We start from the raw sequence: 25,314 nt of genomic DNA on the forward strand, positions 1-25,314 counted from the left end.
GAAACTTGGATGCACAACAGGGGAAAATACACACGGTATTAACATCAGATTTGCTGTGGATATTAACATCTTATAGTTTTTCATCCTTCATTGGAACTTACAAAACAAAAAAATCACTAATTTTAGTCCCATAATATTAAAATTATTCTCACATCTAGCCAATATTTTATTTAACAATCCAATACACCAGAACCAGACGCGCGTTACATTACCTAGTAAACAAATGGATTGAGCATGACCATCTTATAAGTAACTGATGCATTTACAACTAGCAAGCCATTTTATGTACAGATTATCTGAATTTAAGCCATTTTATTCGCTTTCGAAGTCCTCATCATCTCCAAAGGTAAAAACAGAAGCATCAGCTGCCATTGCCTTGAATTCACTTTCTCTGTTGGGCACCTCAAGGGCTGGTACAGCTCCACCACCAGCATCACTTTTAGGCTCAGTATCAACATGAATCTGTGTTGAGCCAGTGTTTCCCAGAGATATATGTTTAGTCTCACGAGATAAACTTACAATTTGATCTGAATCTGTCCTAGTCACAGAACTGGAGGTGGTATTGATGACAGTTCCTCCTGCTGCAGAAGCTACTTCTGCTTGCCTGCTCTTTGAAGAACCGGTTTCCTCCGCCTCACTATCTGAAAACACGTCATCTTTATCATGACCTTTCAGGTCTTTGTTTTGGGTTGGTCTGGATGCACCCTCATCAACTGTTGCAGGAGGAGTGCCCGAGCTTTCATCTGTTTTCTTGGCAGCAGTTTCAGCGTTGGGTGTTGTAGTAACAATGCCACTAGAATCTACCAACACAACCTCAACCTGAAATCCCGGGGAAGGCAGTTTCCTCTACAGAAAGCATAAACCAGAAAAAATAAATAATTTTGTATAATAATCACCAATTTCCAAGAAAGGAAAGAAAACAATGGCAGAACATAAGCAAACTCCGTCTTAAGAATTAATAGTTAAAAAGAAAAATATTTCAAGTGCGAGGATCTAAGCAGGGCAGATCACCACATATTAATTGTTTGATCTTCACCTTGTCAAATCCGTCAAGATCATTGGTGTTTAAAACTTTTCTATTTTCCGTCATAGTTGTGTTTAACCAGCTGAAAATCACAGAAAAAGAAATAAATTTCAATTTCATGTCTGAAAAGCATAACAAAGAGAGTGATTTATTGGGGACGAAGCCGAATTACTGACAAGTAGAAATCTCCTTGACGGTCATGGAAATGGACTTTGAAGTCCCCAGCCAACTCCGTCAGACCTGGCTCCCCTGGCAAAGCAAAGACCATTACCCCCTTCTTGGGCGCACTAAACCAAAAATCTTCGGGCTGCAGAAATAATAGTGGTTTATGAAATCCCAAATTAGTCAAAAGAACTCCAAAGCCCCAAAATACAAATGGAATATCATCAGGATCCATTCCTAAGATCTCTAACAAGTTGCTACCAGACAATCAAACAGACCTACCGAAAGATCCTTGGTTCTTGGATGCTTTTTTGCGGAGAAGAGAACACCTATGCATTAGAAAAGCATTAATGCAAGACCACACAGTAAGCACAAGGAAAGCATTAAAGCAAAATCATTGCATCAGCATAATGATATTTCAATTGCATACGAGTTTTGAAGCTATGCAAAGCTTCAGAGAAAACAAAAATGTAACTAGAATCGCAATCTCAATTAATAGACTGCCCATTACAAGAATTATCCTTCAAACGTTTCATTTGAATCCTCCTAAGCCATACCAATGCATGACTGTGAATTATCCATACCAAGCACAGTCATTTTCAGCACAAAAACCTAGAAGTCCATAACAGAGTGAGTATCATTGGCAAGAACCCCCGTGTTTTTACCCCTTCTATGCGTCAGACTAACTAATGAGCAATTTAAATAAATGAGTTCACAAATTCTCAAGTTATAATACAAGACTGCGTGACACTATTCTTGGCAACCTGAACAAAATAGAGTATACTAGTTGATGGTGACCTTCGGATGTTGCTTCCTTTCATGCAAAAGCACATCTAAATAAAATAATAGTAATCATCGAGCTAAAAATTTTATTTAAAAAACAAAACAAAACTAAATGAGCACAAAATGAGAGGTGTAGCCCTAGTACAGGGCAGCATACAAGAGAAAACGACAGGTAAATGAAAAAATTAAATAAAATTAAAAAATAAATAAAAAACAGCTAGCTCCTAGAATCCAATAGCTCCAAAAAACAAGTAGAGAAAGAGAACCAATCAGTTGCATCCATCAAAGCATAAAGTGCTATAAAACAGAAACTTCAAATCCAACACTCATAACTCACAACCCCAAAATTCTAAGCATTCCTCTGATCCTCTCTCCAGACACACCACATAAGACACGAAAAGGCAGTCTCACAAATCTCGAGCTAAAAATTTTAGTTAAAAAAGAAAACAAAACTAATAGAGCACAAAATGAGAGGTGTAGCCCTAGTACAGGGCAGCATACAAGAGAAAACAACAGGTAAATGGAAAAAAATAAATACAGCTAGCTCCTAGAATCCAATAGCTCCAAAAAACAAGTAGAGAAAGAGAACCAATCAGTTGCATCCATCAAAGCATAAAGTGCTATAAAACAGAAACTTCAAATCCAACACTCGCAACTCACAACCCCAAAATTCTAAGCATTCTTCTGATCCTCTCTCCAGATGCACCACATAAGACACAAAAAGGCAGTCTCACAAATCTCACTAGTATATTTCAAGCAGAACCCGATGTCAAACTTGCCGAATCTCCATCACATATAAACCCAAACAAAGAGAACACCAATAACAAGAGTTCTCATTCGTAAAATTTTGGAATCCAATGTGGCACCCCATCTGCATAAATGAGCTTTCAGCACCAGGAAATGCCAATTAGCCCTTGCTCAATTGGTCCAGGTGCTGTAAGGTTTGAGGAATAAAGCCTTGAATCTAGGTCGTGAAATTCTTATATATCCCCAATGAACTTAGATAGTACAATAACAACAAATTCAACACCAACAATAAAAAAAATAAAATAAAATAAAATAAAAAAATAAAAAACTTCTAGTCTTTCATGCTGAACAATTGTTCCAAAGTAGGAAAAATGAATAATCCAACATGTGGCAAGCGGCAATCAGCAATCACAAAGATTAGCAAGAAATTATGATGCAGCACAGACTATTTGAATATATACATGTATATATGTATGTTTATGCAAAAGCACTGATGAATATACACAACACAAGGCAATCACAAAGGTTAGTATGAACAATTCTGATGCACTATTTGAATATATCACTGATGAATATTAAGGGGAAAAACCTAAGGAAAGAATGAGAAAACAGCATTTGCTGAAATGCCAAAAAAAAATAACAAAAAACAAAAGGGAAATATGACAACTGAACTTCGTAACACACTATCATAGGAGAGCATAGAGGAGGAAAAATATCAAACGAAACAGAAATGCATAACGAACCATTATGATCAGAAACAGTAATGGAGGGCCTGATCCAATAAGGGCATCTGTGAATTCGAAATCCCCTCAGCATGCACCTGCACCAGATATGATATCAATACCCCTGTGACTAGCCAAAAATGCTACAAGAGAAATACAAAGTCAGAAGTATACCTACGACCAGGAGGACATTCCCCATTGAAGTATGTTAGAATACGTTCAAAATATTTGACATACCTCTGAAAAAAATAAAGAATGATAAAGAAGCTCGGCAATAGATAAGATATCAAGGATTCAGAAAATTATCACATAAAAAACGAAAGACTAACAATCTGACTCGGCAGAACAAGCCCTTTTCCGTCGAAACATCTTTTCTGATTGTAGTAGTCAATAGACTCCTCAGCTGTTGGGAAGAACTGCAAAGAGATGGCAAGTCCATAATTATAACAAACTATAAATGAAATAAAAAGGTTATTGAAATTTCCACCAAACTCATTCAGGAACATAATATGAATCTTACCTTCAAGAACAGAAGAAGACTGGAAATCATCAACCCTGTTCTTGCCATTCCAGCCTTGCAATGCACAACCACAACATTCTCAATGTCCTCCTTCAACCACGAGTAAGCACTTTGGCAAAATGATATTATCAGTTGAATTGGAGGGCAATTATGGTCATCAAATGGGAAACAAGCCACCTGGAGAAAGAATTAACAACTTGATATATAAAATATAAGCAGCTGTCATAAAACATTTTCCATAATGCCCATAATGTTGTCTTGTTAAACATTGTTGTCTGTTTCACCGTGTAGGATCCACCTAGCGGGAAGTCTACACCTTTTTGCAATGACAAATATGAAATATGATTTCCTAACTAGCTGAGAGAGTCGCTTGAAAGCTATATGCAATACCTTACCAAGCTTAATCAGAGAGGCAAACACAAGAATGGCCTAACACAGCTAAGATCTCTGATATAAATGATGTAAAGAATGTAAACTTATATTTTCCACCTAGTAAATTAAGAAACAAATTATAACACACCTTTCCTTCAAATAAGGACGCATCATACAGCCTCTCAGAACAAAGATTATACACTTTGTACTTTCCCTGCATATAGAACAAGGAATACTTATTATACCAACACATACACATTACAATAAGACAAAAATAAAATTTCTGAGCACCAAAATAGCATATAATTTATAGCATAAAATAGCAATCACATGATAACAGCTAATGCCAGAACCTCCATTTTGTTTCCACTGGACAACCTAACAAGCTAAAAAGTACATTTGTAAAGGGTTTACACTTAAACTGAATCACATAACCAATTCCAGTTTATTAAAATATTACACAAATGAGATCCAGTGTCGTCTTGATATATATTATATATAATAAAGTATATGCTATAGTAGAAAATTTGTATATACAATAACACAGCAGCAGCAGCAATGACACAAATTTGAGTAAAATCAATGACAAAAGAATTTCTTCTTAAAGCAGAGAATGTATTAAAATCAATTAGCAACTGTATCAATCTTGATCAAGATCAAACCATAATACCATCTTATGAAGGAGAATAATCTAGAGATAAAAGAAGACAGAGATAGATGAGTGAAGCTGAAAGGTGGGAGGATAAGTTGCTCCTTGCCATAGACTCTTATTTTCATAGCATGCATAAAGGGCTAACGGACATACATTTATAGTTTTATACATAGAACAAAAAGATCTTACTTGCACATAAAAGAAATTTGTTTTCCATTTCCAATGAACATCTATAGTAGGTGATCAACCACAATTAACTACCATTATGAAAACAAAAAACCCATGTCCTACTCACAGCAAAGAGATATGAAATGAATGAGAGCCAAACACTTCCAAGCAGCTAGTTTAGATAAGTTCTACATCTTTTTGACAATATCAAAGTCGAAGAAAGAATCAATATGGTAGTGTACTATTCACAACAATCAATGATTTGATTATCCTGTGGGGATAATGATACAACAATTTTTGGTACCAGAAACTGTGAAATAGAATCTACACTAACCATGAAGCATCAAGAGTATTACAACATTTTTATTTTAAGGAAAGCATTTTAATAGCATTAACATGACCTGTAATTATAAGTTTCAAGAATTTACAAATTGTAATAACCTTGTGATGAGTTTCAAAGAATTTGATCACTTCTTCCATGTGATTTCGATAGAGCCCCTACATCACATAATAGTCAGAAAACTAGAGTGCAATAGCATTGGATGAGGAGAGTCAATTGTAGAGTGCAAATCGGTAGTTTACCTCAACATAACCAAAAAACCCAGAACTCAAATCACCAGCAGGGAACCCCATAGCAATTATATTCTCTGTGATATAAGTCATATCCAGATCAAATCCTCCTTCCTGAAGACAAGGTACTCCAGTTAAGGTTATAATTATACAGAAAAATGTCCACTAGTCAAGCATGGTTACAACAAAATGAAGATAAAAGTATAGCCAGAAAAAAGAGGGAAAAAAAAATAGAATGCATATTTATGTTATGATTCCATCCGCTAATATTATATATATATATATGGCTAAGGATACAAGTCAATAACACAACCAACCCACCTGGTATCTTCGTTTATTTTGAGAGACAACATGTCGAGCCTTAACCTGTACAGCCTTCACTGCATTCCTAGAAGAGTCAACAAACCCTTTTGTAATAGTTCCAATAAAACCAGGTTGCGCAGTTGAAGTTCCATCAGAGTTATCATCCGACGAAGGAGCTTTTGGAGACAAGCGCAATGCCAATCCACTAGTAAATCGTGCAAAAGTTGATTTTCCAGAATTTCCAGTTGGAGACTCATCTTCTGTGGCTACCAATGGCTGAGGAATTTTCAAACTTTTGGCCCATGAAGATATTCCAGAAGGAGATAATCTAGATGGTGCATCACGAGGAGAATTATCCAGTCCAGAATCAGTGGCAGCTGGAGTTTGTATGGCAGCTGGAGGTTGTCTATCAGAAGCTTTAGGAGGCAAAGTTGACGAATCAGCAGATTCTGAATCCATTCCACAACTACAGAGGTTTCAACAGATATTGAGGATAGAAGTTCAAGTTCGCAACGTAAAACTGATCCTACAGCAACTTGCAAGTAAAGCTGCAATTACAGACATAAAAAACAAACAAATAAATAACATAGGGACAACATAAGAAATTAAAACTAACACAATCCATAAAAATGTACCGGAAAATACAACATTTTTGTTACAACTAAGACTGAAAATGTAGATCTCATAATTGTCTCATTTGTACATGGACAAGAATGTTCCGGTTCCCTACCAGCAACCACAAACCACAACTTAGAAAGATGTGACACAAGTTACCACGGTAACAAACGAGAACACTCATCAGAACCAACCCAGAAATTATATCACCGCATTGGTTCATATGACAAAGTAGACCCAAGAGACGAACCTGACCTCAAATCATTACCCCTGAGATGAAAAAAACCCTACTACATTCTATGCCAAAATACTAAAAGCATCATCTCCAAAAATTAAAAAAATAAAATAAAACATAACACAGGCCAAAAGACCACACTCCCCATAAAACAATGCCGTCCATTGCAAGCTTTCTTTTCATTTCTAGACAAGATTTCAGAGGCAAGAAATGCAAAAATAGAATCAGTCCCAGGGAAGACCAACAAATTCATATATCTACAATTTACTCTCGAATTCCATTAAAAAATCATAAACCTATTTCACAAACACTGGTAGCAATTATAATAGACAGAAAACAACTATTATTGCCAAAGCCCATTTGAGATTATTCGCTAAAAAACATTGAACATTTCTAGTTTGTCATTAAAAAAAAAAACTTTCTTTCGTAGAGCTAAAACCAAATCGAATTTTGCTTCGAAAAGCAGAGCTTTTAGAATCCACGCAAAGACAACGTTGCCAATCAATCTCGCTTAAACTAGAGCTAGCTATACACCATATACAAACTGATAAATAAAAAATATACATTAAATCGTTGAACCTACACCAAAAATCATATCAAATAAAATATTTGAAAACTAAACAAACCCCAAAATCCAACAATATAACACCCAAAAAAAAATGAAACGAAAAGCAAATAATTACTCATTTCGGCCTTGAAATTTTCATTAGGGCAAAATTTAATTATCGTACCGAGATGGAAAGGTCGGGCCTTTGGAGTTACGAGAGCTGCTTATGGTTTCACCAGAGAGAGAGAGAGAGAGAGAGAGAGAGAGAGATTGGGGGCTTGTGATCGACGGTTTTGAAGGTAATGGCGATGGGGTCAGTCAACGCATCCGAGGGCGGTGATTTGCATTGACTATCTGAGAATCTGGATTCTAATCAACGGTGAATAACTTCTGGGGATTCTATGGAGCGTCTCCTGAGTAGGATTAGAGAGACTTTGGTGTTCGTATTCGTATATGAGACGAAGAGTGACGGTTGGATGATGAGGCTTGGAGTTACTGTGGACCGTCGATGGTTCTGACCAAGTGTGACTCGTTTCACGGGCTATTTTGGGGTGCGTTTGGTTGTCGAAAGCGATTTTGGAAGATTTTAGATTTTAATTTTTTTTTTTTTTTTTTTTTTTTTTTTTTTTTAAGGAAACATGTAGTCATTCCATTAATACATCAAATAACAACATTACAGTTGAAAACGCCTTGTTTCTTTTCTTATAATTTTTTTTAAAAGAAATTACTTATATTCCCTTCAAACTATTAGTTAATTGTCAATATACTCCATAAACTATCAATTGTGTCAATGTCCTCATATTTCCTTGCAAACTATCATTTAATTGTCAATATACCCCATAAACTATCAATTGTGTCAATGGTCCCCTCAAACTACTAAAAAATGCCAATATCCCCTTAAAGACCAACATAAAGATAAAAATTGACCCTAAATTTTTTGGAATAAGACAAAAATATTTTTATAAATTCAAAAAACTAAAACTAAAACTAAAAAAATTTAAAAACTAAAAAACTAAAAAAAATATTTTATTTTTTTTAAAAAAAAAAAGGAAAGATTTTTGTTTTGTTTTTTTTTTTTAAAAAAAAAAAAAAAAAAAAAAAAAAAAAAAAGCAAACGAAAAAAATAACTGAAAATTATAAGAACATTTTTTTTCTTAAAAAAAAAACGAAAAAGAAAAAATAAAAACCATTTTTTTATTAAATTAAAAAAAAAAGAACAATTTTTTAAAAATAAAAATAAAAATAAAAAAACGAAAAAAAAAACAGTTTTTAAATTTTTTGGAATAATTTTTTGTTATTTTCTATTTTTTTAATAATTTTTTTAGTTTTTATTTTATTTTAATAATTTTATTAGGGATATTTTTGTCATTATGAGGACATTGGCATTTTTTGGTAATTTAGGAGGGAAATATTGACACAATTGATAGTTTGGGGAGTACATTAACAATAAATTGATAGTATGAAAAGGTTATGTGTACTTTTATCTTTCTTTCTTTTTTCTTGAAATGGTTTTTCATTTTTAATTAATTAAAATCAATGACAGTAAAAACGTGTCATGATATTTTTCACTCTTGTCAAAAATGAGAATTTCTCGAAAATCAAGAATAATCTTATAATCCAATTAGTGGGACTATCATATTATTTATCTGAAAGAGGGTTGTGAGGATTATTACTATCATAAAATTGCTGCATGGTGCTCATATGGAATTTCGAAATTGTAATTAAAATTGTATTCCAAACATTTTCTTTTATCTAAATCTCATTTTGGTAAAAGCAAAACAGAAAAATCTCATTTTGGTAACAATTTACCAATAGCATTTAGAAAATTTAAGATGAGAGGCCAAACAAGAATTAAAGTCTTATGGTATTAGAATTTGCATGTTAGAAGACTTTAACAAGACAGAATATCCCATGAAAAGTTATCTTGGCTCTAACTTATCTTAGGGTATAAGTAGTTTAATTAAATAATGATAGTTGTAGTTATCTATCTAAGTCAGTCTTTTAATTATTTATAACATTATAGTGCATAAGTCATTTAGCAGTAGGTTTTTATTGTTTATTGTAGGAGTTTATCTCCAAGTCTAAGTCTTGTATTCCTTCTATTTAAACGATATCATTAAATGAATAATGAAACAGAAAATTAATCTCAAGCCTAATGTTTGAAAAGGTCTAAACTTCTTCAAAAGATACGAATTTCGGTGGATTTTGTTTCAAAATGCTGTGCCTTGCATCTTTAACTGTTATCTGGCTTTCACGTAGGCCTTGCTTTTCTCCCAAATCTTCCAATAATACTCACTTACAAGGTTGATTTGGTGACTTTTAATCAATTACCATGTGCTAATACCACAAACTTCTGATCTATTGATAACAGAGACAATGCACCACCGCAAAGTCAGCATCATTTGCCACCCACAAGGCATAACGTGTGCTATTAACTGAGGGCGCCTAGGTGGGCATTCCCTTATTTACAAGAAATCAGGCGTGGTCAGACATAATCCATTGATGGCTAATTGTCAAACAGCTAGTGCCAGCCATGAGCATATTAGTCCATAGCTATTTTATTGCATCTCCATCAATGGGAGAGAGGCTATATATAGCCCCCTATTAGATCGGTTGAGGCATCAGAAAATTACTGAGAAATTTGAATGTCAAACAGTGATATATTTATCTCAATGCATGTTTTTTTTATTATTATTGATTTTAGACTGTTGATATTGCCACAAGATCAAACAGCAAGCCTAGCTGTTTTCGTTTGAAGGTTCTTTAACTTCTTTTCCTAGGGTTTGCATTTGATGTCAATCCCGCCAACGTTACAGTTTCCTCAAAAAGCTTAAAGCTTAATTTGGAGAAAGGGCTTGAGTGGCAGGAAGGTGCTTGCACAGATTGGCCGTCACCATTCATGCTCTTTGCTAGTATGCACATCTTTCTTGTCATCATTGGGTTAGAGCATATAATTGCATCAAGAATTTGTTTGGACACCCTTTTCAATTCAACTATTAAAACAGAAAATGCAGCTCCTTTCTGTTAAAAGTGATAAGAAAGAGTTGTCGCTCATGTCAGCAACAAACTACACCACATAATTTTCACCTCAGAGCTTTCTCTTAGGTAGTTTCATCCAAACCAAACTGAAACCAAGTATTGGGATTTGATGGAGAACCTAAATTGCAATGCTAGAGTAGTTAACTACACACATATGAGCAATAACTCATGCTTAGAGCTGACAATTTTTTATACGACTCATGAACCCTACACAAAATTAGCGGATTATCTAAAGTTGAAGGGTCTGACCCGTTTAATTAAATTAGTCGGGTTAGGGTTGACCTATATAGTCTTATATTCATGCATCGACATTCGACACGATCCAAACTTGACACACAACATAAAGGACGGCAATTTTTAGGGTTGAGGATGAGTTGGGTTATAATTAACCTATAAGTCTTATACCCATGCCTTAATACGACTCGAACCCAACATGTAAACAAGAATTGTCACCCCTACAATCATGCTCCATAATGGAGTGAAAAAATACAGAAGAGCATATGCAACCAATAATAATTAATGGCAACAGGGAGTTGGAGAATATATATACAACTTATTGATTGATAAAAAATTTCTAAATTGTGTTTCGGCAAATAATGGAAGGTATTTACAATAATCATGGACAATGAAACCTTAAACCATTCCTTAATTAAAATCTGCACAAACTGTTGGTTCAATGAGAACAGAGCAATTCTTCTTCTAAGTAACCTCCCTTGGTAAGGGATGGGTAATCAAACACGTCATTCTTCTTTATCATTTGCATTTCTCCTTCATGATCCAATATGACACCAAGGCTTATCAAGCACTGTTCATCTTCTTGTCAGCAATATGGTGAGACCAAGTTCTTTTAGCAGGACTCCGCTTGAATGCTTTAACTCCTAATGGATTGTCTTTGCTCTGATTCATGACATAAAATAAGCAAACCAGGACAAAGTGAGGGAAAAAGAAAGGAGGTGCTACGATCTATAAGAATCCTAATGGAAAGAAAACAATAATAATTACCATTCGGCAAGCTCCAACATCAAGATCACAAATGGGATACTCCTGAGGGCAGCAGCTGTAATGATCATCACAGCAGGTTGCAGACTCCAAGGGGCAGCATCCCCATCCAAAGCAGAAATCGCCATACTCATATATACAACAGCATGTGGTTCCTGCCGAGCATGAGTAGTATTCATCACAGACATTGTCTGGCCTTGCAGGAGGAGATGGTGGAGAGGGACCAGGGTTAGGAGGATTCGGACCGTTCTTGATGGGGTAGGATGGCTCGATAGCGATCCCGCACTTGCCAGTGGTGGTGGTGCTAGCCACATTACGCTCCAACTTGATGTATCCATTCTCCCCCCAGCTTGAACCCCAAGAGTTCCTCACAAGCCAGTAATCAACACCATTTTCTGTACCATATCCGACGGCAACCACGCCGTGGTCTAGTTGCGTTCCGCAGAGCCCGGTGAAGATGCCCTGAATCGACAAACATGGAATTTGAAAGCTAGAAGATTAAGGCGAAGAGAAGGAAAATCTTTGTTGTTATAGGACTTGTTTAGAAGACCATGGTTTTGAGTCTTCATGCTGCTAAGGCAAATAGTTAAGGTAAAGGAGTTTTAGACCAACTTCCCTTGGCCAGGAAGGGCAGCATGTTTGGATTGTCAGCTGAATGATACAAGAGTTAAGCTCCACTACATTTTTCATTAGTGGGTCTTTGTAGCATGAACTACATAATTATCATTGTTGAGCTTACACTGATATCACATCCAATTGAGATTAGAAGTAAAATGAAATGTATATGATGTTAGAATATAATTTAAATGATTAAGTCTACAATTTCCTATCAATTTAAGCTTTTGAAATAAGTGGTGATTTAACAATGAGATCATATAGATTACCGAGTCATAGAGTTGGAAAGCTCTGCCACCAGCTTCGATGGCAACACTAACTGGTTGATTTGCCACGGCCTTCTTCAAGGAGTTTTCATCATTTTCAGGAACATCTTCATATCCATCGATGGTCACAACCCTTGCATTTTTCTGAAGTGACAACAGACATTAGAACATAGCATACAACAATCTAACAAAAACGCAAAAGCAAATGCTCTAATTCCAATCAACTAAAACTTTTTCCTACAAAAACAAAAGGAAAAACAACATGGATTTGCAACAAACCCGGTTGGTATCACAAGCACCATCACGAGCACGGTACGGGTAATCTTCTTCAGTGTCAATGCCACCATTGTTGATGATGAATTGGAAGGCATAGTCCATGAGACCTCCATTGCATCCTTGGTTATATGAATTATCACAGTCCACCAATTCTTGCTCTGACAAGGAGAAAAGATCACCTGTCACAATTTGATTTATGCCTTCAATCGCACCAATTGTCGAGAACGCCCAACAACTCCCTTCATCAATATACACAGGTAAAACATCAGCATAAGGTAAAATTTCCTTCAGTTGCAAACAAAATTGAATAGCATCCTCAAAAATCTAGTCAAACAACATCACATGACACTCATTAAATTTATGCTCCCTGAATGAATTCACATATTCTATAGCTGTTGACTCGTAACATTTACTTAATCTAATGCCTTTACTCTTCCTCCCATCTCTCCACCACAAGGAGCCTATGTTTTAGCTTGTAATGTATTTCTTACTCAAAGTTATTCCTAAGGTATAGTATGAATCCTACAACAGTTTGACTTCTTTTTTCTTTTTTTTTTAAATGGTCGAATATTATTAGCATGGAACCATCATATACACAATTACATAATATCCAATTGACCATGCAGTAAAAAAAAAATAGATGTTTTTTTTTTTTGTTATTAATCAAAATATCATTAAAACCTTATCCAAACCTTTGTTTAATTCTTTCAACAAAATATTTGTCTGTTTAAGCAAATACAGTGTTTCTTAAAGAGCAATTCTTCAAGCCATGTGAAAATTAAAAAATGAACCGAAACGTATGCATGAATTTCTTCTCCATGATTAAAAACACAAATAGATAATAAAATAAAAAGATTTCCCACACATATATATATATATATATATATATATATATATATATATATATCTTCCCGCGTGAAAGCCTCCACAACCGTATTAGAACATGCTTCAAAAAGAACATTTTTCCTGATACCACGCTCACAGAACAATAACAACATCAATTATCAAAGTGTGTTTCAGGCCAAACGAAAGCTTTTAGACAGAATCCCGAAAAATATGCCCTTTCAGAATAACATGCAATTTATTTAACCCTATCTTTAAAAAAACGAATTGTTATTAATTGATTTAATCATCTCAGCATTCATTCAAGAATACTAACGTACTAAAATAGATAAATCAAACAAAAACCCAATAACAGGGGAAAAGAAATCAAGCAAAACAAAAACTTTACCGCATTGGCCTTGATCCTTGACCTCTACAACAGCACCTTTCTCTCTCCAATCCACCGACTCGGGCAAGTCCTCGCCGGCCCGGTACGCGTACCGGCCGCTCTTGGTTCCGGAAAGCCTACCCTTACGATCCATCCTACCACCCAAGAACACGGACCGGTACTCGTCGTTGGTGAGGTCGGCGAACCGGTTCAAGCCGAGCCTGTACGTCCGGTTCTCCACCTTGTTGTGCTCGTCGATGAACCGCAGGTTGTCCTTGAAGATCTCGAAGCGCCTCTCCTTCTCTCCCAGGGCATTGTAGGCCTTGCCATGGTTGACCAGCCAGGCCTCGTACAGGGACCGCACGTGGGTGTTGGTCCTCTGGCCGTGTTTCAGATCGTAGTCGATGATGGACATGTCCGTGGCCGCTGCAAAAGCAACGGCGAGGACCAAACAAGAAACCATAGCCAAAACGAAAGACTTTGCCATGCTTTTTTTGTGTTTGGAAGGGAAAACAAGAGATGGGTACGCGAGAGATGCTTTGTATATATATATATATGTGTGAGATGAGAGAGAGAGAGAGATAGAGACGGGATCGGTAGAAAGTACGAGAGAGAGAGAGAGAGAGAGAGAGAGACGGGATCAGTAGAAAGTACGAAATCTACGTTGTAATTAATATAGGAGTTTTTGTCTGTCACGCATGTCATGGGTGGCCACCTAAGTTTGGGAATGGCTTTTGACCAGTTTGGAGGGAATATGAGGCTTTTGGCTAATGGGATTTTGCCAAGTGGCAAGGTTGGGTTTGGTTAATTTGGTTATAAAAGAGAGGAAAAATAATAGTGGACATGATTGGCGGTTACAAGACTCTAAATAGAGCTGCTTGGAACAAGTTCGAGATCCTCCCCGATTAGGTAGGTTGGTTTAATAAACAAGGCGAATTCTTATAAATTCAGCTTGATTTGTATAAATTTTATAATTTAATTATTTTATTTTTAATTTTGTAACGAGAACATATTAAATATTTAAAAAGATCAAAATTATTTTTTTTTCTAATGCAATAAATATTACTTGAATTATTATAATTGTGAGTTATGATTGAGTTTATGTGTATGTATGTATATATATATATATATATATATATATGCGAGTGTAATAAATATATATAAATACTATAAGATAAACATTAAAGTCGAGATTAAATTGTTTAAATATAAATATATGTATATTTGTGTGTTATGATTGAGTTTATGTGTATGTATGTACGTATATATATATGTGTATGTAATGAATGTATCATAGTATCATACTATAAGATACACATATAAACTTGAGATTAGATTTTTTTTAATATTTGAGTTAATTTCTTTAATTACTCAAATAATAAATCTTAACCATAATTAAATAACTAATAATTAATATGAATTTACCAAAAAAAAAAAGTCACGACATTTACTTTAAATATGGAATGAATAAGTTAATTGAATAACTGGTAAATAAACTCGAACTTGTTCAAAAAATAAATAAACATAACTTGAACAAATTATGTATCCGCTGCAATTGGCACGATTCAGGCACCCAATTAATGGCGATCCTTATTCAATCCGTTTAATCTCATATGGGTTGTCCGTTCTATTAACCTATCAAAATGAAGTCGGGTGTCCCAATAAATCAAACCCAAACATGAAGAGCTTCTTTAATATAAATCTAAATTGTGAATAATGAAGAGTATTTAAAAAAATAAAATAAAAAAATTCAAGAAATTAGCTTTCTTCTCATGCACGGCAAAAATTTAAGACTTCATGCTTTCCCCACATCTACTATAAACACATCATGCTGGCTGCAATATAAGCAACAGCATTGATACACGTTATATTTAAGAGACTGAGCGCTTGGATTTCTTCTTGGAAGGCTCCCCAGCTGCTGCAATATAAGTTTCAGCATTGATATTCTCAGCCAATTTTTGCTTCCCAAACTCCTTAGCCTTTTTCTGTGGAGCAATCAATGTAAAGGACTTACATTAAACGGGAAAATCCCAGAAAGCAAGACAACCAAAAGCTCTCATGATCTCTTGATCTAATATATTATATTACCTTAAGAGACATGGTCATGACTGCCACATCATTATTATCATCCTCAGATTTTGTATCCTGGTTTCTTGCCTCCTAAGATTTTGTTGTCATACCGAAAATGATAAAAGTCATTGGGATAAAAGATAAGATCATGTAAAAGAGCATGAATCAAGACTTCAAATAAAATGGAAAATGATAATTGACTGAAATTTAGCTTCAGAATACAACCTCTGGGGGAATAAATGCAGCTTCTCGTTTTCTTTTGTTTTCCGCGGTTTTCTGCGCCTGCTTCTCCTGCTTATCTTGCCACTTCTTCGTTGATTTCTTTTTTTGAGACATGAAGTACTCTCCACTTTCCAATTGTTCATCAATCTGAAAATACCATAGACCATTGCATGCCATATATATTAAGTTTTTCTCTTTGATAAGACAACACACTAAAGAATCATAAGACAAGGACAGTCCTGGCATTCCAAACATATGGAAGGAACAAGATCAAGACAGGGAAACACCCAAATGAAAAGAGAAAAAATAGAGGCAGAGAAAACCTAGTGAAAAGTAGACCCCAAGCATATACCACACCAAATCCAACTAAAATTAGCAAGAAAAACAGTGTCTCCAGTCAAAAACCAACTTCCCAGCAAAGCAAAAGGGAAGAAAAAAAAAAATGACATTGAAGCAGATTAATCATTCAAAAATATTTTCCATAGGAACCAAGGTATCAAAGAAAAGAGAGAGAGAGAAAGGGGATTCGAAGATCACTAACAATAAAAGTAAAATCATTGACAGAAAAGGACAAGAAAAGACTAATTTTATTTAAAAAAATAAAATTCAGAGGAAAAAAGTCATATTACCCATTGCTGGCTCAAATGAGCTTTCTGCATAACTTATGCACAACCAAGCCAATTGACAGTTGATTAATCAAAACATTGTGGAAGAGATTAAAAAAAAAAAAAAAAGTAATTTATGTTCTACTAATTAGAATAAATGTTTAATATCCAATAAAAAAAATATATAAATTAAGATCACATGAAAATAACAATAAAAACAAAGCCTAAATCATAATTTTACATATATTTACTTTTCATTCCATTTACACATACACAAACATACTTACTTGATTACATAAATTATTTATACTTATATAATCATCTATTATTTAATACATTTGTATGATATGAATTGAGATTAATTAATTCTGAGTTATACAGATAAATAAATAAATATATATATATATATACACACACACTACAGATAAATTTTACTAATTCTGAGTTATACTCCAATCTCTGCTATTAAACAAATAAATGTATACTAATTATAATGTCATTCCCTTGAATACTGATCACTAACAATACATTAATGCATTGAATCTATTGCCGGAATCTAAAATATGCAGAGACTAGAAGCAGCTCTCTCACCTTGCTAGGTTGTTGTGGAGGAGGGAAAGGTGTATATTCTTTCTTCTCTTTAGTCGTAACCTTCTTTTGTTTAACATTTTTCCTGAGGATAAGTTATAAAAGTAATTTAAAATACAAGAAATATAAACAACAGAAGAGATTGAAAGAAATTGATTATATCCATACAAAAAAAAAAAAAAAATTGCAATAGATGTTGTACTTCTTGAATTTCGGAAGAAACCTATCCCAGTTTTCGTGTGCAAGTGCTGGGTCCTTTTCAAGTTCTTTCTTCATCATAAGAACCTACTCAGAAAAGAGAGAGAGAGAGAGAGAGAGAGAGAGAGAGAGATTATGTTCACAGATCTTCAAGCATAAATAATTAAGTTGACCGGTCCCCAAAGAGAAAACAACAATTACAGTAGATACAGAGTACCAGTCTATTCACCTTGATATGGTATACAGGATGCATTTTATTACGCATGCAGTCTTCCACAATCCTCCTTAGTTGCTTTAAACCTTTAAATGAACCCATAGCAGCAACTGTATTGCCCTATACATTTACCATTAAAAAAACAAAAAAAAGGGAATTCATTTCATGATTCCATTTCACCCTAGGGGGAAGGAAAAAATTGTGGCAGATTGATCTCCAAAATAACAACAGTAACAATCACCTGAACGAGAATGTAGCAGCCTGTCAGTATTTCAAGTGCCTGCACCTCATAATATCATGGTTAATAAGCCACCCAAAAAGAATTAAAGGAACTTCTAACGGCGTACCATGTCAAAGTTACCATGCCAACCAATTAGCTGAACATTTTTGTTTTTTCCTTTCTTCTGTTTTTTTTTTCTTTTTTGTTTTTTCCTTTTTCCTTTTTTTTTTTTTGGGTTTGGGGGGGGGGGTGGGGAGGGGAGGAAGTAATTTTCTAATGTACACACCTTCAAAGTCGAAGAATTTGGACCAATAAGATGTTGCCTCCGTTTCACAAATCGCTCCTGCAAACAATTTCAAAAATTAAAACAGTACGCAGGAAAATTACTTAATGGCTTGTTTAATGGCTATTTGATGGCTAATGGGAAGGGAAAAAACAGGTAAGGAGAAGGGCATGATATGGGGTTGCAAAGGAGGAGAAAAGAAGCTTGTGGTTCTTCAGGGGGTGTGCACAGTACCCATGAACAGACCAATGCACAATGTAGAGGAAGACAGAAGACACGCATGCTTCAAATAAACAAATACTCAATAATACATTATCAATTTTCCAAACTCTTTCAGTCCATCAAGCAAACACATATATAAGGAGTCTTTCTTGTACTACTAGTGTCATGATTCCTGACTTGACTAATAAACTAAGAATCTGATAAAACCCAAATAAAAACTAACTTGGATTCATAAAATAAAAATAAAACCAATAGACTTAAAAATTTCTCAAACACTCTAGACTCAACTCAATGACCAAAATATCTCTAATAGCAAGAATTACAAACTTACATATTTGTCCCAGAGTACAAAATTAATCATAGCTCATAAAATAAAAATCCAAATTGAGAACTGATTTATCTCTAGACTCCTTTTTTAAGGAGGGGAAAACCCCAAGGCAAGGCCACTTCATATACCTACTTCTGAAGGATAAACCCTGGACCCGTGTAATGCACCCCCACCACACAGATCGATTAAATCTGGCTTTTGCCAAGGGCGTGGCCCCAAAGAGTTGTTTGCACTCAAGGGTATTTGAACCTTAGACCCCCTAATGATTTGACATTCAAAACTATATAAAATACATCTCAGTCTCATGTCAAAAAACTTCAAGTAGCCAAAAAAGAAAATTAGTATAAACACAGAAACTTGATCTTTCTTCCATGGCTGTATCACATACCTTCTTGCGGACCAAGTTGCCAATCTTGATGATGTCACATTGCATTTCATCGTCCAATATTTTTATTGCCTGCCATCAAAATGTTATATGAGGACTAAAAATTATACAACAAATAAAAAGCAAACAAAATGAAGTAGCAGTCTCACAATAAAGATCTACTAATATAGTTTCGATGGAAAGAGCAAAGCACAAAATAATTCTGACATATCGTTCTGTGCATCCTTGTCATCAAATAAGTGATAATAATATAGAAGAAGAAAACACAGTGAAAGGGGAGGTAAAAAATTGTACCTGATTATAAGGAACACTTCTTGACAAAAGCTTAATAAGATCCCTAGCCTTAATGATAATATATGGGTCCCTAGTCTTTATGGTTGTTGACACTGTCATGGACCCCTTAACCTGACCAGAAGCAAATCATACAATGAATCAGAATAATATATATTTTTGGTAAAAGTATACATACCCCCTTTAAACTAACATTCAATTTGCAATGTCCACTCCGAACTAAAGATCATTCCCCCCCCCCCCCCCCCCCCCCCCCAAAACTACCAAAAATTTGCAATGTCCACCCTTTTGTCCCGCAAAAAGACAAAAATAGCCTTAAAATTCTTCATTAAGACAAAAATACCCCTAGAAATTTGAAGAAAAAAGGAATTGCTTGCTTTTTCCCTGTGTTCTTTTCCCTATATCTTTCTGACACACACAAACACAAAAAGAGAGAGGGGAGACGAGAGAATCATGAAATTAATAATTCAAATGTAAAAAACTAAAATAGAAATCTCAGTCAGTGTCATTAATACAAGAAGAATCCTGATAACTGAATTTTTCACCTGAACAATAGAAGAGCAATGGAAGAGTAACATTTTGAAATAGAAGAAGAGAAAGGCCAAAAAAAAAATATGAAATGAAAGAAAGAGACAAAGATACAAGAATGATAGAAAGAACAAAAGAAAGATATACACTAGTAATGGTCACAAGAATTTTGGAGTTGTAAGGGCAAGCATGCTAGTCAATCAGGGAAAAAAAGAATATAGGGCATAGGATTTGGACACCTTTATAATAATTGAAAAAGGATGCTCAGCCAGCTTAAGGCCCTTCTGGGCAAGGGTAAATTATTGTTTAGTTTCGGTTATGGTTGGATGTTAAAAGAGTTATCATGGAGATTCAATAGAGGACATATTAGGAAAACATATCTACGGACGTTCATGTAGTGAACTTAGGGTTTAAGATTGAGGGATTAGTGCTAGGAATTGTACAAGAAGGCTTTAGGATTCATAGATTGAATTTACTTATCAAAAAAAAAAAAAGGATTCATAGATTGAATTTGGATTTAAAAAAGTAATACATTGTTATTGGGAAAAAAAAAAAAAAAAAGGTTCACCCTAGTAAACAAGGAAGCACACATGATAATTTTTTATTTTTATAAGTAAATGAAATTCATTAAAACCAAAGGGCACATCCAAGTACATAGGATGTATACAAGAGAAACACTTTATTAGAAGAAAAAAAAAAACAAAATATGGAAACAATTATAGGCAACCATCTAATGGAAAAGAAAGTTAAAGAGAAGGCCTTTAACTCCACCACCGTCTTTTCTCTGTCTTCAAAGTTTCGGTCATTTCTTTTTCTTTAAATACACAACATCAAGCAACGTGGAATCATCTTCCAGACAACTTCACTTTGAAGGCTACCAAACTCCCCTATCGAACAATCATCTTCCATGACCCACGCTAAGCCGACTAATCTAAAGATACAGTTTCATAATGCACTAGCTAACTCGCAATGGAGTAAACAATGGTCAGCAGTTTCTCCACTTGTCTTACACAAATAACATCAATCAACCGCAATGATATGCTGCAGCCTTAAGTTATCCAAAGTGAGGATTTTACCTAAAGCGGCCGACCAAGCAAAGAAAGCCACTCTCAAAGGGGTCTTACTCCGCCAAATACACCTCCAAAGGAAAATAATGCTATCATGGGGGATTAAAATATTATAGAATAATCTAACGTCAAACCGCCCTCTCTTGGAGGGATCCAGTAAAGCTTGTATACACCATCCTGTCTCAATCTAAAATGGAGTACAGCTGATTGAAGAACGAAGTAAAGAAATCCAACTCCCGATCATGCTCTGCTCTAACAAAATTAACATTGCACTGAAGGGAACCATTAGAATGAGAAGGTCTAGAAATTCTAAAAACGAAGAAAAAGATAAGTCACTTCTAGATGACCTCCAGTCAAAGGGTGATCTTAAAAGCAAAATTTTTAACTTCAACACTTAAGATGTTGAATCTTGACGGCTAGAAGAAATAGAATTATGAAAATTGTTTTGCTGGAAAACTAGACAGCAGCTAACATAGTTCTTTTAAGGCTGACTGGAAAGGCTATTTGAAGGCATAAGTTTATGGGAAGTTTTGGAGTTTCACTGCTTCAAAAAGGAGAATTCATATCTAACCCGCATAGATGTGGCGTCAACTCCGCATCTTAGTAAAACCAAACTCCATATGTTTGGAGCGTAATCCAATGATCTATCGGTAATGGAATCACACGTTTTATAAGAAGTCTAGCTGGAATTCAGGTCTAGTTGAGTTTTCCTTATTTCACTATACTTTCCAATATTTCTTAGCAAGAATCCTACTTGTATGGGAGAATAAGTCCGAAATTCACCTTTTGGGGCAGCACTCTGATGCAGTGGTCCTATAGCTGATTGCAGCTGCTGTGAGGGCAAGTGGATGCAACTGGTTCCATAAGAACTTAATGAAGACAAAGGCTTAAGCTTGATTGAAGCATTGGGTTTGACTAGACCTCATTCGACGTCTCTAAACCCTGATTAGAGCCTTTTTTCCAAGAGCACCTTGCCTAGAGCTAAACAGTAGATGTTAAATTCTTTACATCTCCTTGCAGCTCCACCTCGCTAACCCAAATCTTGTAGAATATATAAAGTCATATAATGGTTGAATCTAATGCTAAAACTACAGCCTCTATACTTAAGAAAGGAACTGCAAATGTTAGGTTCTACTGAAAACTGAACTAATTAATAGATTAACGCTACCTATACCTCCAGGGAAGACAAAGATTCCTGCTTTTGAAGAATCGCCTTTGCCCGCAGGCTTAAAAATATTAAGAACAACTTGATTGTCACCCCCATTTCCAGTCCAAGAGAACAACAAAGCCAGTTCCTTTTGTGTTCAACATAACACAAGCTCATCAAAAAACCTACAGCCCATGTACAAAATTTCTTCCACAAGCGTCTCTGTTGGGGAAGTGGTTATGGCGCTATATGCTTGAGAGAGAGGCTTTGTGGAGAATCGTAGTGGAGTCTAAATATGGTAACTCGTGGGGTTGGTCATGCATCTACGGAAATGGGTGAGCAAAAAAATAAAATATGGGCAACCAAAAATCAGTATTCGTAAACCAAAAACAATAAATATCTACGGACACTTACCAGATCAAGCTCACAATCAATGCCATACACTTTCAAAGCTGGTTTCACTTTCTCCCAAGCATCTTGCAAGTACTTTTCTGAACAGAGCAATCGAAAAACCAATCAGAAAACTGAAATACCCAAAAAAAAAGACAAATTAATTGGGTATTTTTAGGTTAGAGTGGACCTCTGTATACAGGGAAGAGAGTGGAGAAAGAGCTCTCTGCGACCAAACCGGACTCGTTCCAGGAGGGGTCGAACTTTTCGATCTTCCACCGGTCGATGTTGGGGTCATCGTCCCATGGCTTCGGCTTGTCGTGCTTCCCCTTGTGTTTATTCGGCTTCTGCGCCTGCAACACGTCGGCGTCGTTGTCCTGCTCCATCGCCCCACTCCACCTATGCTCAGCCGCTCGTCAAAGCTCGTTAAACGGCTCCACTCCGCCTAGTCTGGGTTATTCTAGAAAGAGCAAAAAGTTTATTACTTAGGGCTTGAAGATGTTGAGCTAACGTCCACATTTAGATGAGGTTGGGCCTATAGAACCCGAAAACAACTGCCTGGCTTCTGTAGGCCTAAATATAGCCCAAATTAATTTGAATTTAATGATGCCCGGGGGAACGAAAATGAATAAGAATTCTTTTCGGGTTTTTTTTTTTTTTCCCTAGGAAACCGGGTTTTTGAATCCAACTCGGTTTGAACTCAAAAATCAAGCTTTTTTAAAAAACAAACCATTTTTTGAGTGGGCCGTACCTGGCCTAATGCAGATACACCCATCAACACTCAGGGTGTGTTTGAAATTGCGATTTCGTAGAGAAAAAATACAATTTTAAACCAAATCATAAAAAATGAACCGTTTGAAAATTGCATTTTAAAAAAATTATGATTTGAAAACGCAGAAAAGTGATTATTCAAATCGCAGGCAATGTGGTGCTTTTTTGAAAATGCAGTATTTTAAAAGGTTAACTTGTGATTCTAAAAGTCAAACTGCGATTTTGCCAAACGCTTAATTGCGTTTTTAAAATCACACATTTTAAAATCATTATTTTTAAATCACACTTTTTGAAATCGCAAACCTAAACAGATCCTCAAACAATAATTATTTACATTAAATAATATTTTTTTAAAAATAATAATTATTATTTCAATCATTATTCAACACTACTTTTTATAACATTGATCATTATATACAACTTTTCATACCTCCAATTATTTTTTATCATTACAAAATAATACTTTTCAATATAAAAAATCCAACATTCAAACACAATTTCAAAAAGAATTTAAATTCTACTCATCGCTCAAACACATTTTCTTTATCTCGAAATTTACAAATCAAGAAAAAATTTAATTCTGATTTCAATCAAACAGACAATTAACTCAGGCTGTGTGTATAAATTTGCTGGAACAATCGGCCCCTCTTCTTTTTGCTCTCGCTTCCATTCATGGTGTTTTCTGCTCCTAACAGTATTCTGCCTGAAGCCTAGAACATTCCCCCTCCCCTATTCCTTATCTTAAATTAACGCACATAAAGAGGCGTAAAACATGAAATTGCAATGTCTTTCGTTGAGCCGTAACCAGCTGGTAATCAAATACCCATAAAGCTTCAAATTTTCCATAAACCTTTCGGTAATCAAATACCCATAAAGCTTCAAAATTTTCCATAAACCCATCGTTAATCACATCAATTCATTCACATAAGCTTCAAAATACCCATAAACAACAGCTTCAATTCATTTACCTTTTGGCTTTTGAAGTGGGTGGATCACAAAGAGAGGGAGAGAGCACAGAGAGAGTGATAAGAGAGATCGAGAAACAGAGAGAGAGAGGATCAGTGAAAAAGACAACATAATTTGAGAGGTTTACACCATTAATTCATTGTGTCATTGTGTGAGCGTGTGTTAATATTTCGTTGCGACAGCCAATTTTCTCGACTAGTTTTGGGAAAATTAAGACTTGTACATATGATTATGAACATATTCATGTACCATTATATCATAAAGTTTTTTGTTTTAGCAATCTAAAAAAAAATTAAAAAATTTGAATAATAATTTTTTTCTTCTTTATATACTATGTTCTACTATATACAAAACATATGATAAATATAATTCAAAATTTAACAAAAGAAATAACTAAGTAGAGAAAAAAAAAAAATACGAATGAAAACGTGTTGGTTCAAACTTCAAAGCTCAAGAACAAGAAGAAGATGAAATAAAGGATATCGTATGCAAAGAGTCAAACGACCTTTAGAAACAAATATACCAGAAAAGTTTGTAGCGAAAGATATTGATATTAAAAAAAAAATAAAAAATAAATAAAAATCTGAAATTAAGTTCATGCCTTTACTAATTTCATGCGGTGTGGAGATAAACCGTCAAATTAGAGATCTGAGTAATTTTATGGTTGTAGCGCCTAACATTCCTAGCAACTTTTCTTCTCCTTCATTTTTCTTAAATGTAGGGAATAAAATTATTTTTTGCTTTCTTATTAAAAAACACCCCACAACAAATTCCTTTTATTTTTTCCTATATTATTAAAATATTATTTTGTTACTTTTACTTTAATTAAAAGTAAGAAAAAAAAAGAGACAAAGTAAGAGAGAGATTATATTTTTAGAATAAACAATTGAATGGGAGGTGAACAGCGCTTCCCAATGCATTGAGAAGCACTGTTCACTTCATAGGAAATAGATAATTGTAGGGAAGCTGCTGTGGGATAGTTTTTTTGATTTTT

General features: G+C 34.9%; 3 protein-coding genes across 3 annotated transcripts; all 3 read right to left on the reverse strand.

The window, feature by feature from the left end:
- Window positions 1-102: 102 nt before the first annotated feature.
- On the reverse strand, window positions 103-7,914 carry LOC133882855 (phosphatidylinositol 3,4,5-trisphosphate 3-phosphatase and protein-tyrosine-phosphatase PTEN2A). The gene is made up of 13 exons (XM_062322074.1): window positions 7,605-7,914; window positions 6,042-6,571; window positions 5,733-5,834; window positions 5,592-5,648; window positions 4,479-4,544; window positions 3,959-4,135; window positions 3,768-3,854; window positions 3,613-3,677; window positions 3,460-3,536; window positions 1,469-1,515; window positions 1,201-1,331; window positions 1,037-1,106; window positions 103-846 (listed from the first exon to the last, which is right to left on the reverse strand). The coding sequence occupies exons 2-13, from the start codon at window positions 6,480-6,482 to the stop codon at window positions 313-315; spliced, it is 1,854 nt and encodes a 617-aa protein (XP_062178058.1). The 5' UTR covers window positions 6,483-6,571; window positions 7,605-7,914; the 3' UTR covers window positions 103-312.
- A 3,078-nt stretch (window positions 7,915-10,992) lies between these two features.
- Window positions 10,993-14,364, reverse strand: LOC133882504 (cysteine proteinase mucunain-like). The gene is made up of 5 exons (XM_062321690.1): window positions 13,847-14,364; window positions 12,619-12,854; window positions 12,343-12,483; window positions 11,462-11,920; window positions 10,993-11,356 (listed from the first exon to the last, which is right to left on the reverse strand). Exons 1-5 carry the CDS (start codon window positions 14,310-14,312, stop codon window positions 11,258-11,260), a joined length of 1,401 nt encoding a protein of 466 aa, XP_062177674.1. The 5' UTR covers window positions 14,313-14,364; the 3' UTR covers window positions 10,993-11,257.
- A 1,025-nt stretch (window positions 14,365-15,389) lies between these two features.
- LOC133882899 (KRR1 small subunit processome component) lies at window positions 15,390-23,060 on the reverse strand. Its single transcript, XM_062322136.1, has 12 exons — window positions 22,774-23,060; window positions 22,608-22,684; window positions 19,455-19,565; window positions 19,164-19,232; window positions 18,229-18,285; window positions 17,964-18,002; window positions 17,738-17,842; window positions 17,513-17,595; window positions 17,314-17,395; window positions 16,121-16,264; window positions 15,914-15,985; window positions 15,390-15,810 (listed from the first exon to the last, which is right to left on the reverse strand). Exons 1-12 carry the CDS (start codon window positions 22,967-22,969, stop codon window positions 15,697-15,699), a joined length of 1,149 nt encoding a protein of 382 aa, XP_062178120.1. The 5' UTR covers window positions 22,970-23,060; the 3' UTR covers window positions 15,390-15,696.
- Window positions 23,061-25,314: the final 2,254 nt, after the last annotated feature.

This window comes from Alnus glutinosa, chromosome 11 (assembly GCF_958979055.1).
Source record: "Alnus glutinosa chromosome 11, dhAlnGlut1.1, whole genome shotgun sequence".
Taxonomy (NCBI): Eukaryota; Viridiplantae; Streptophyta; class Magnoliopsida; order Fagales; family Betulaceae; genus Alnus; species Alnus glutinosa.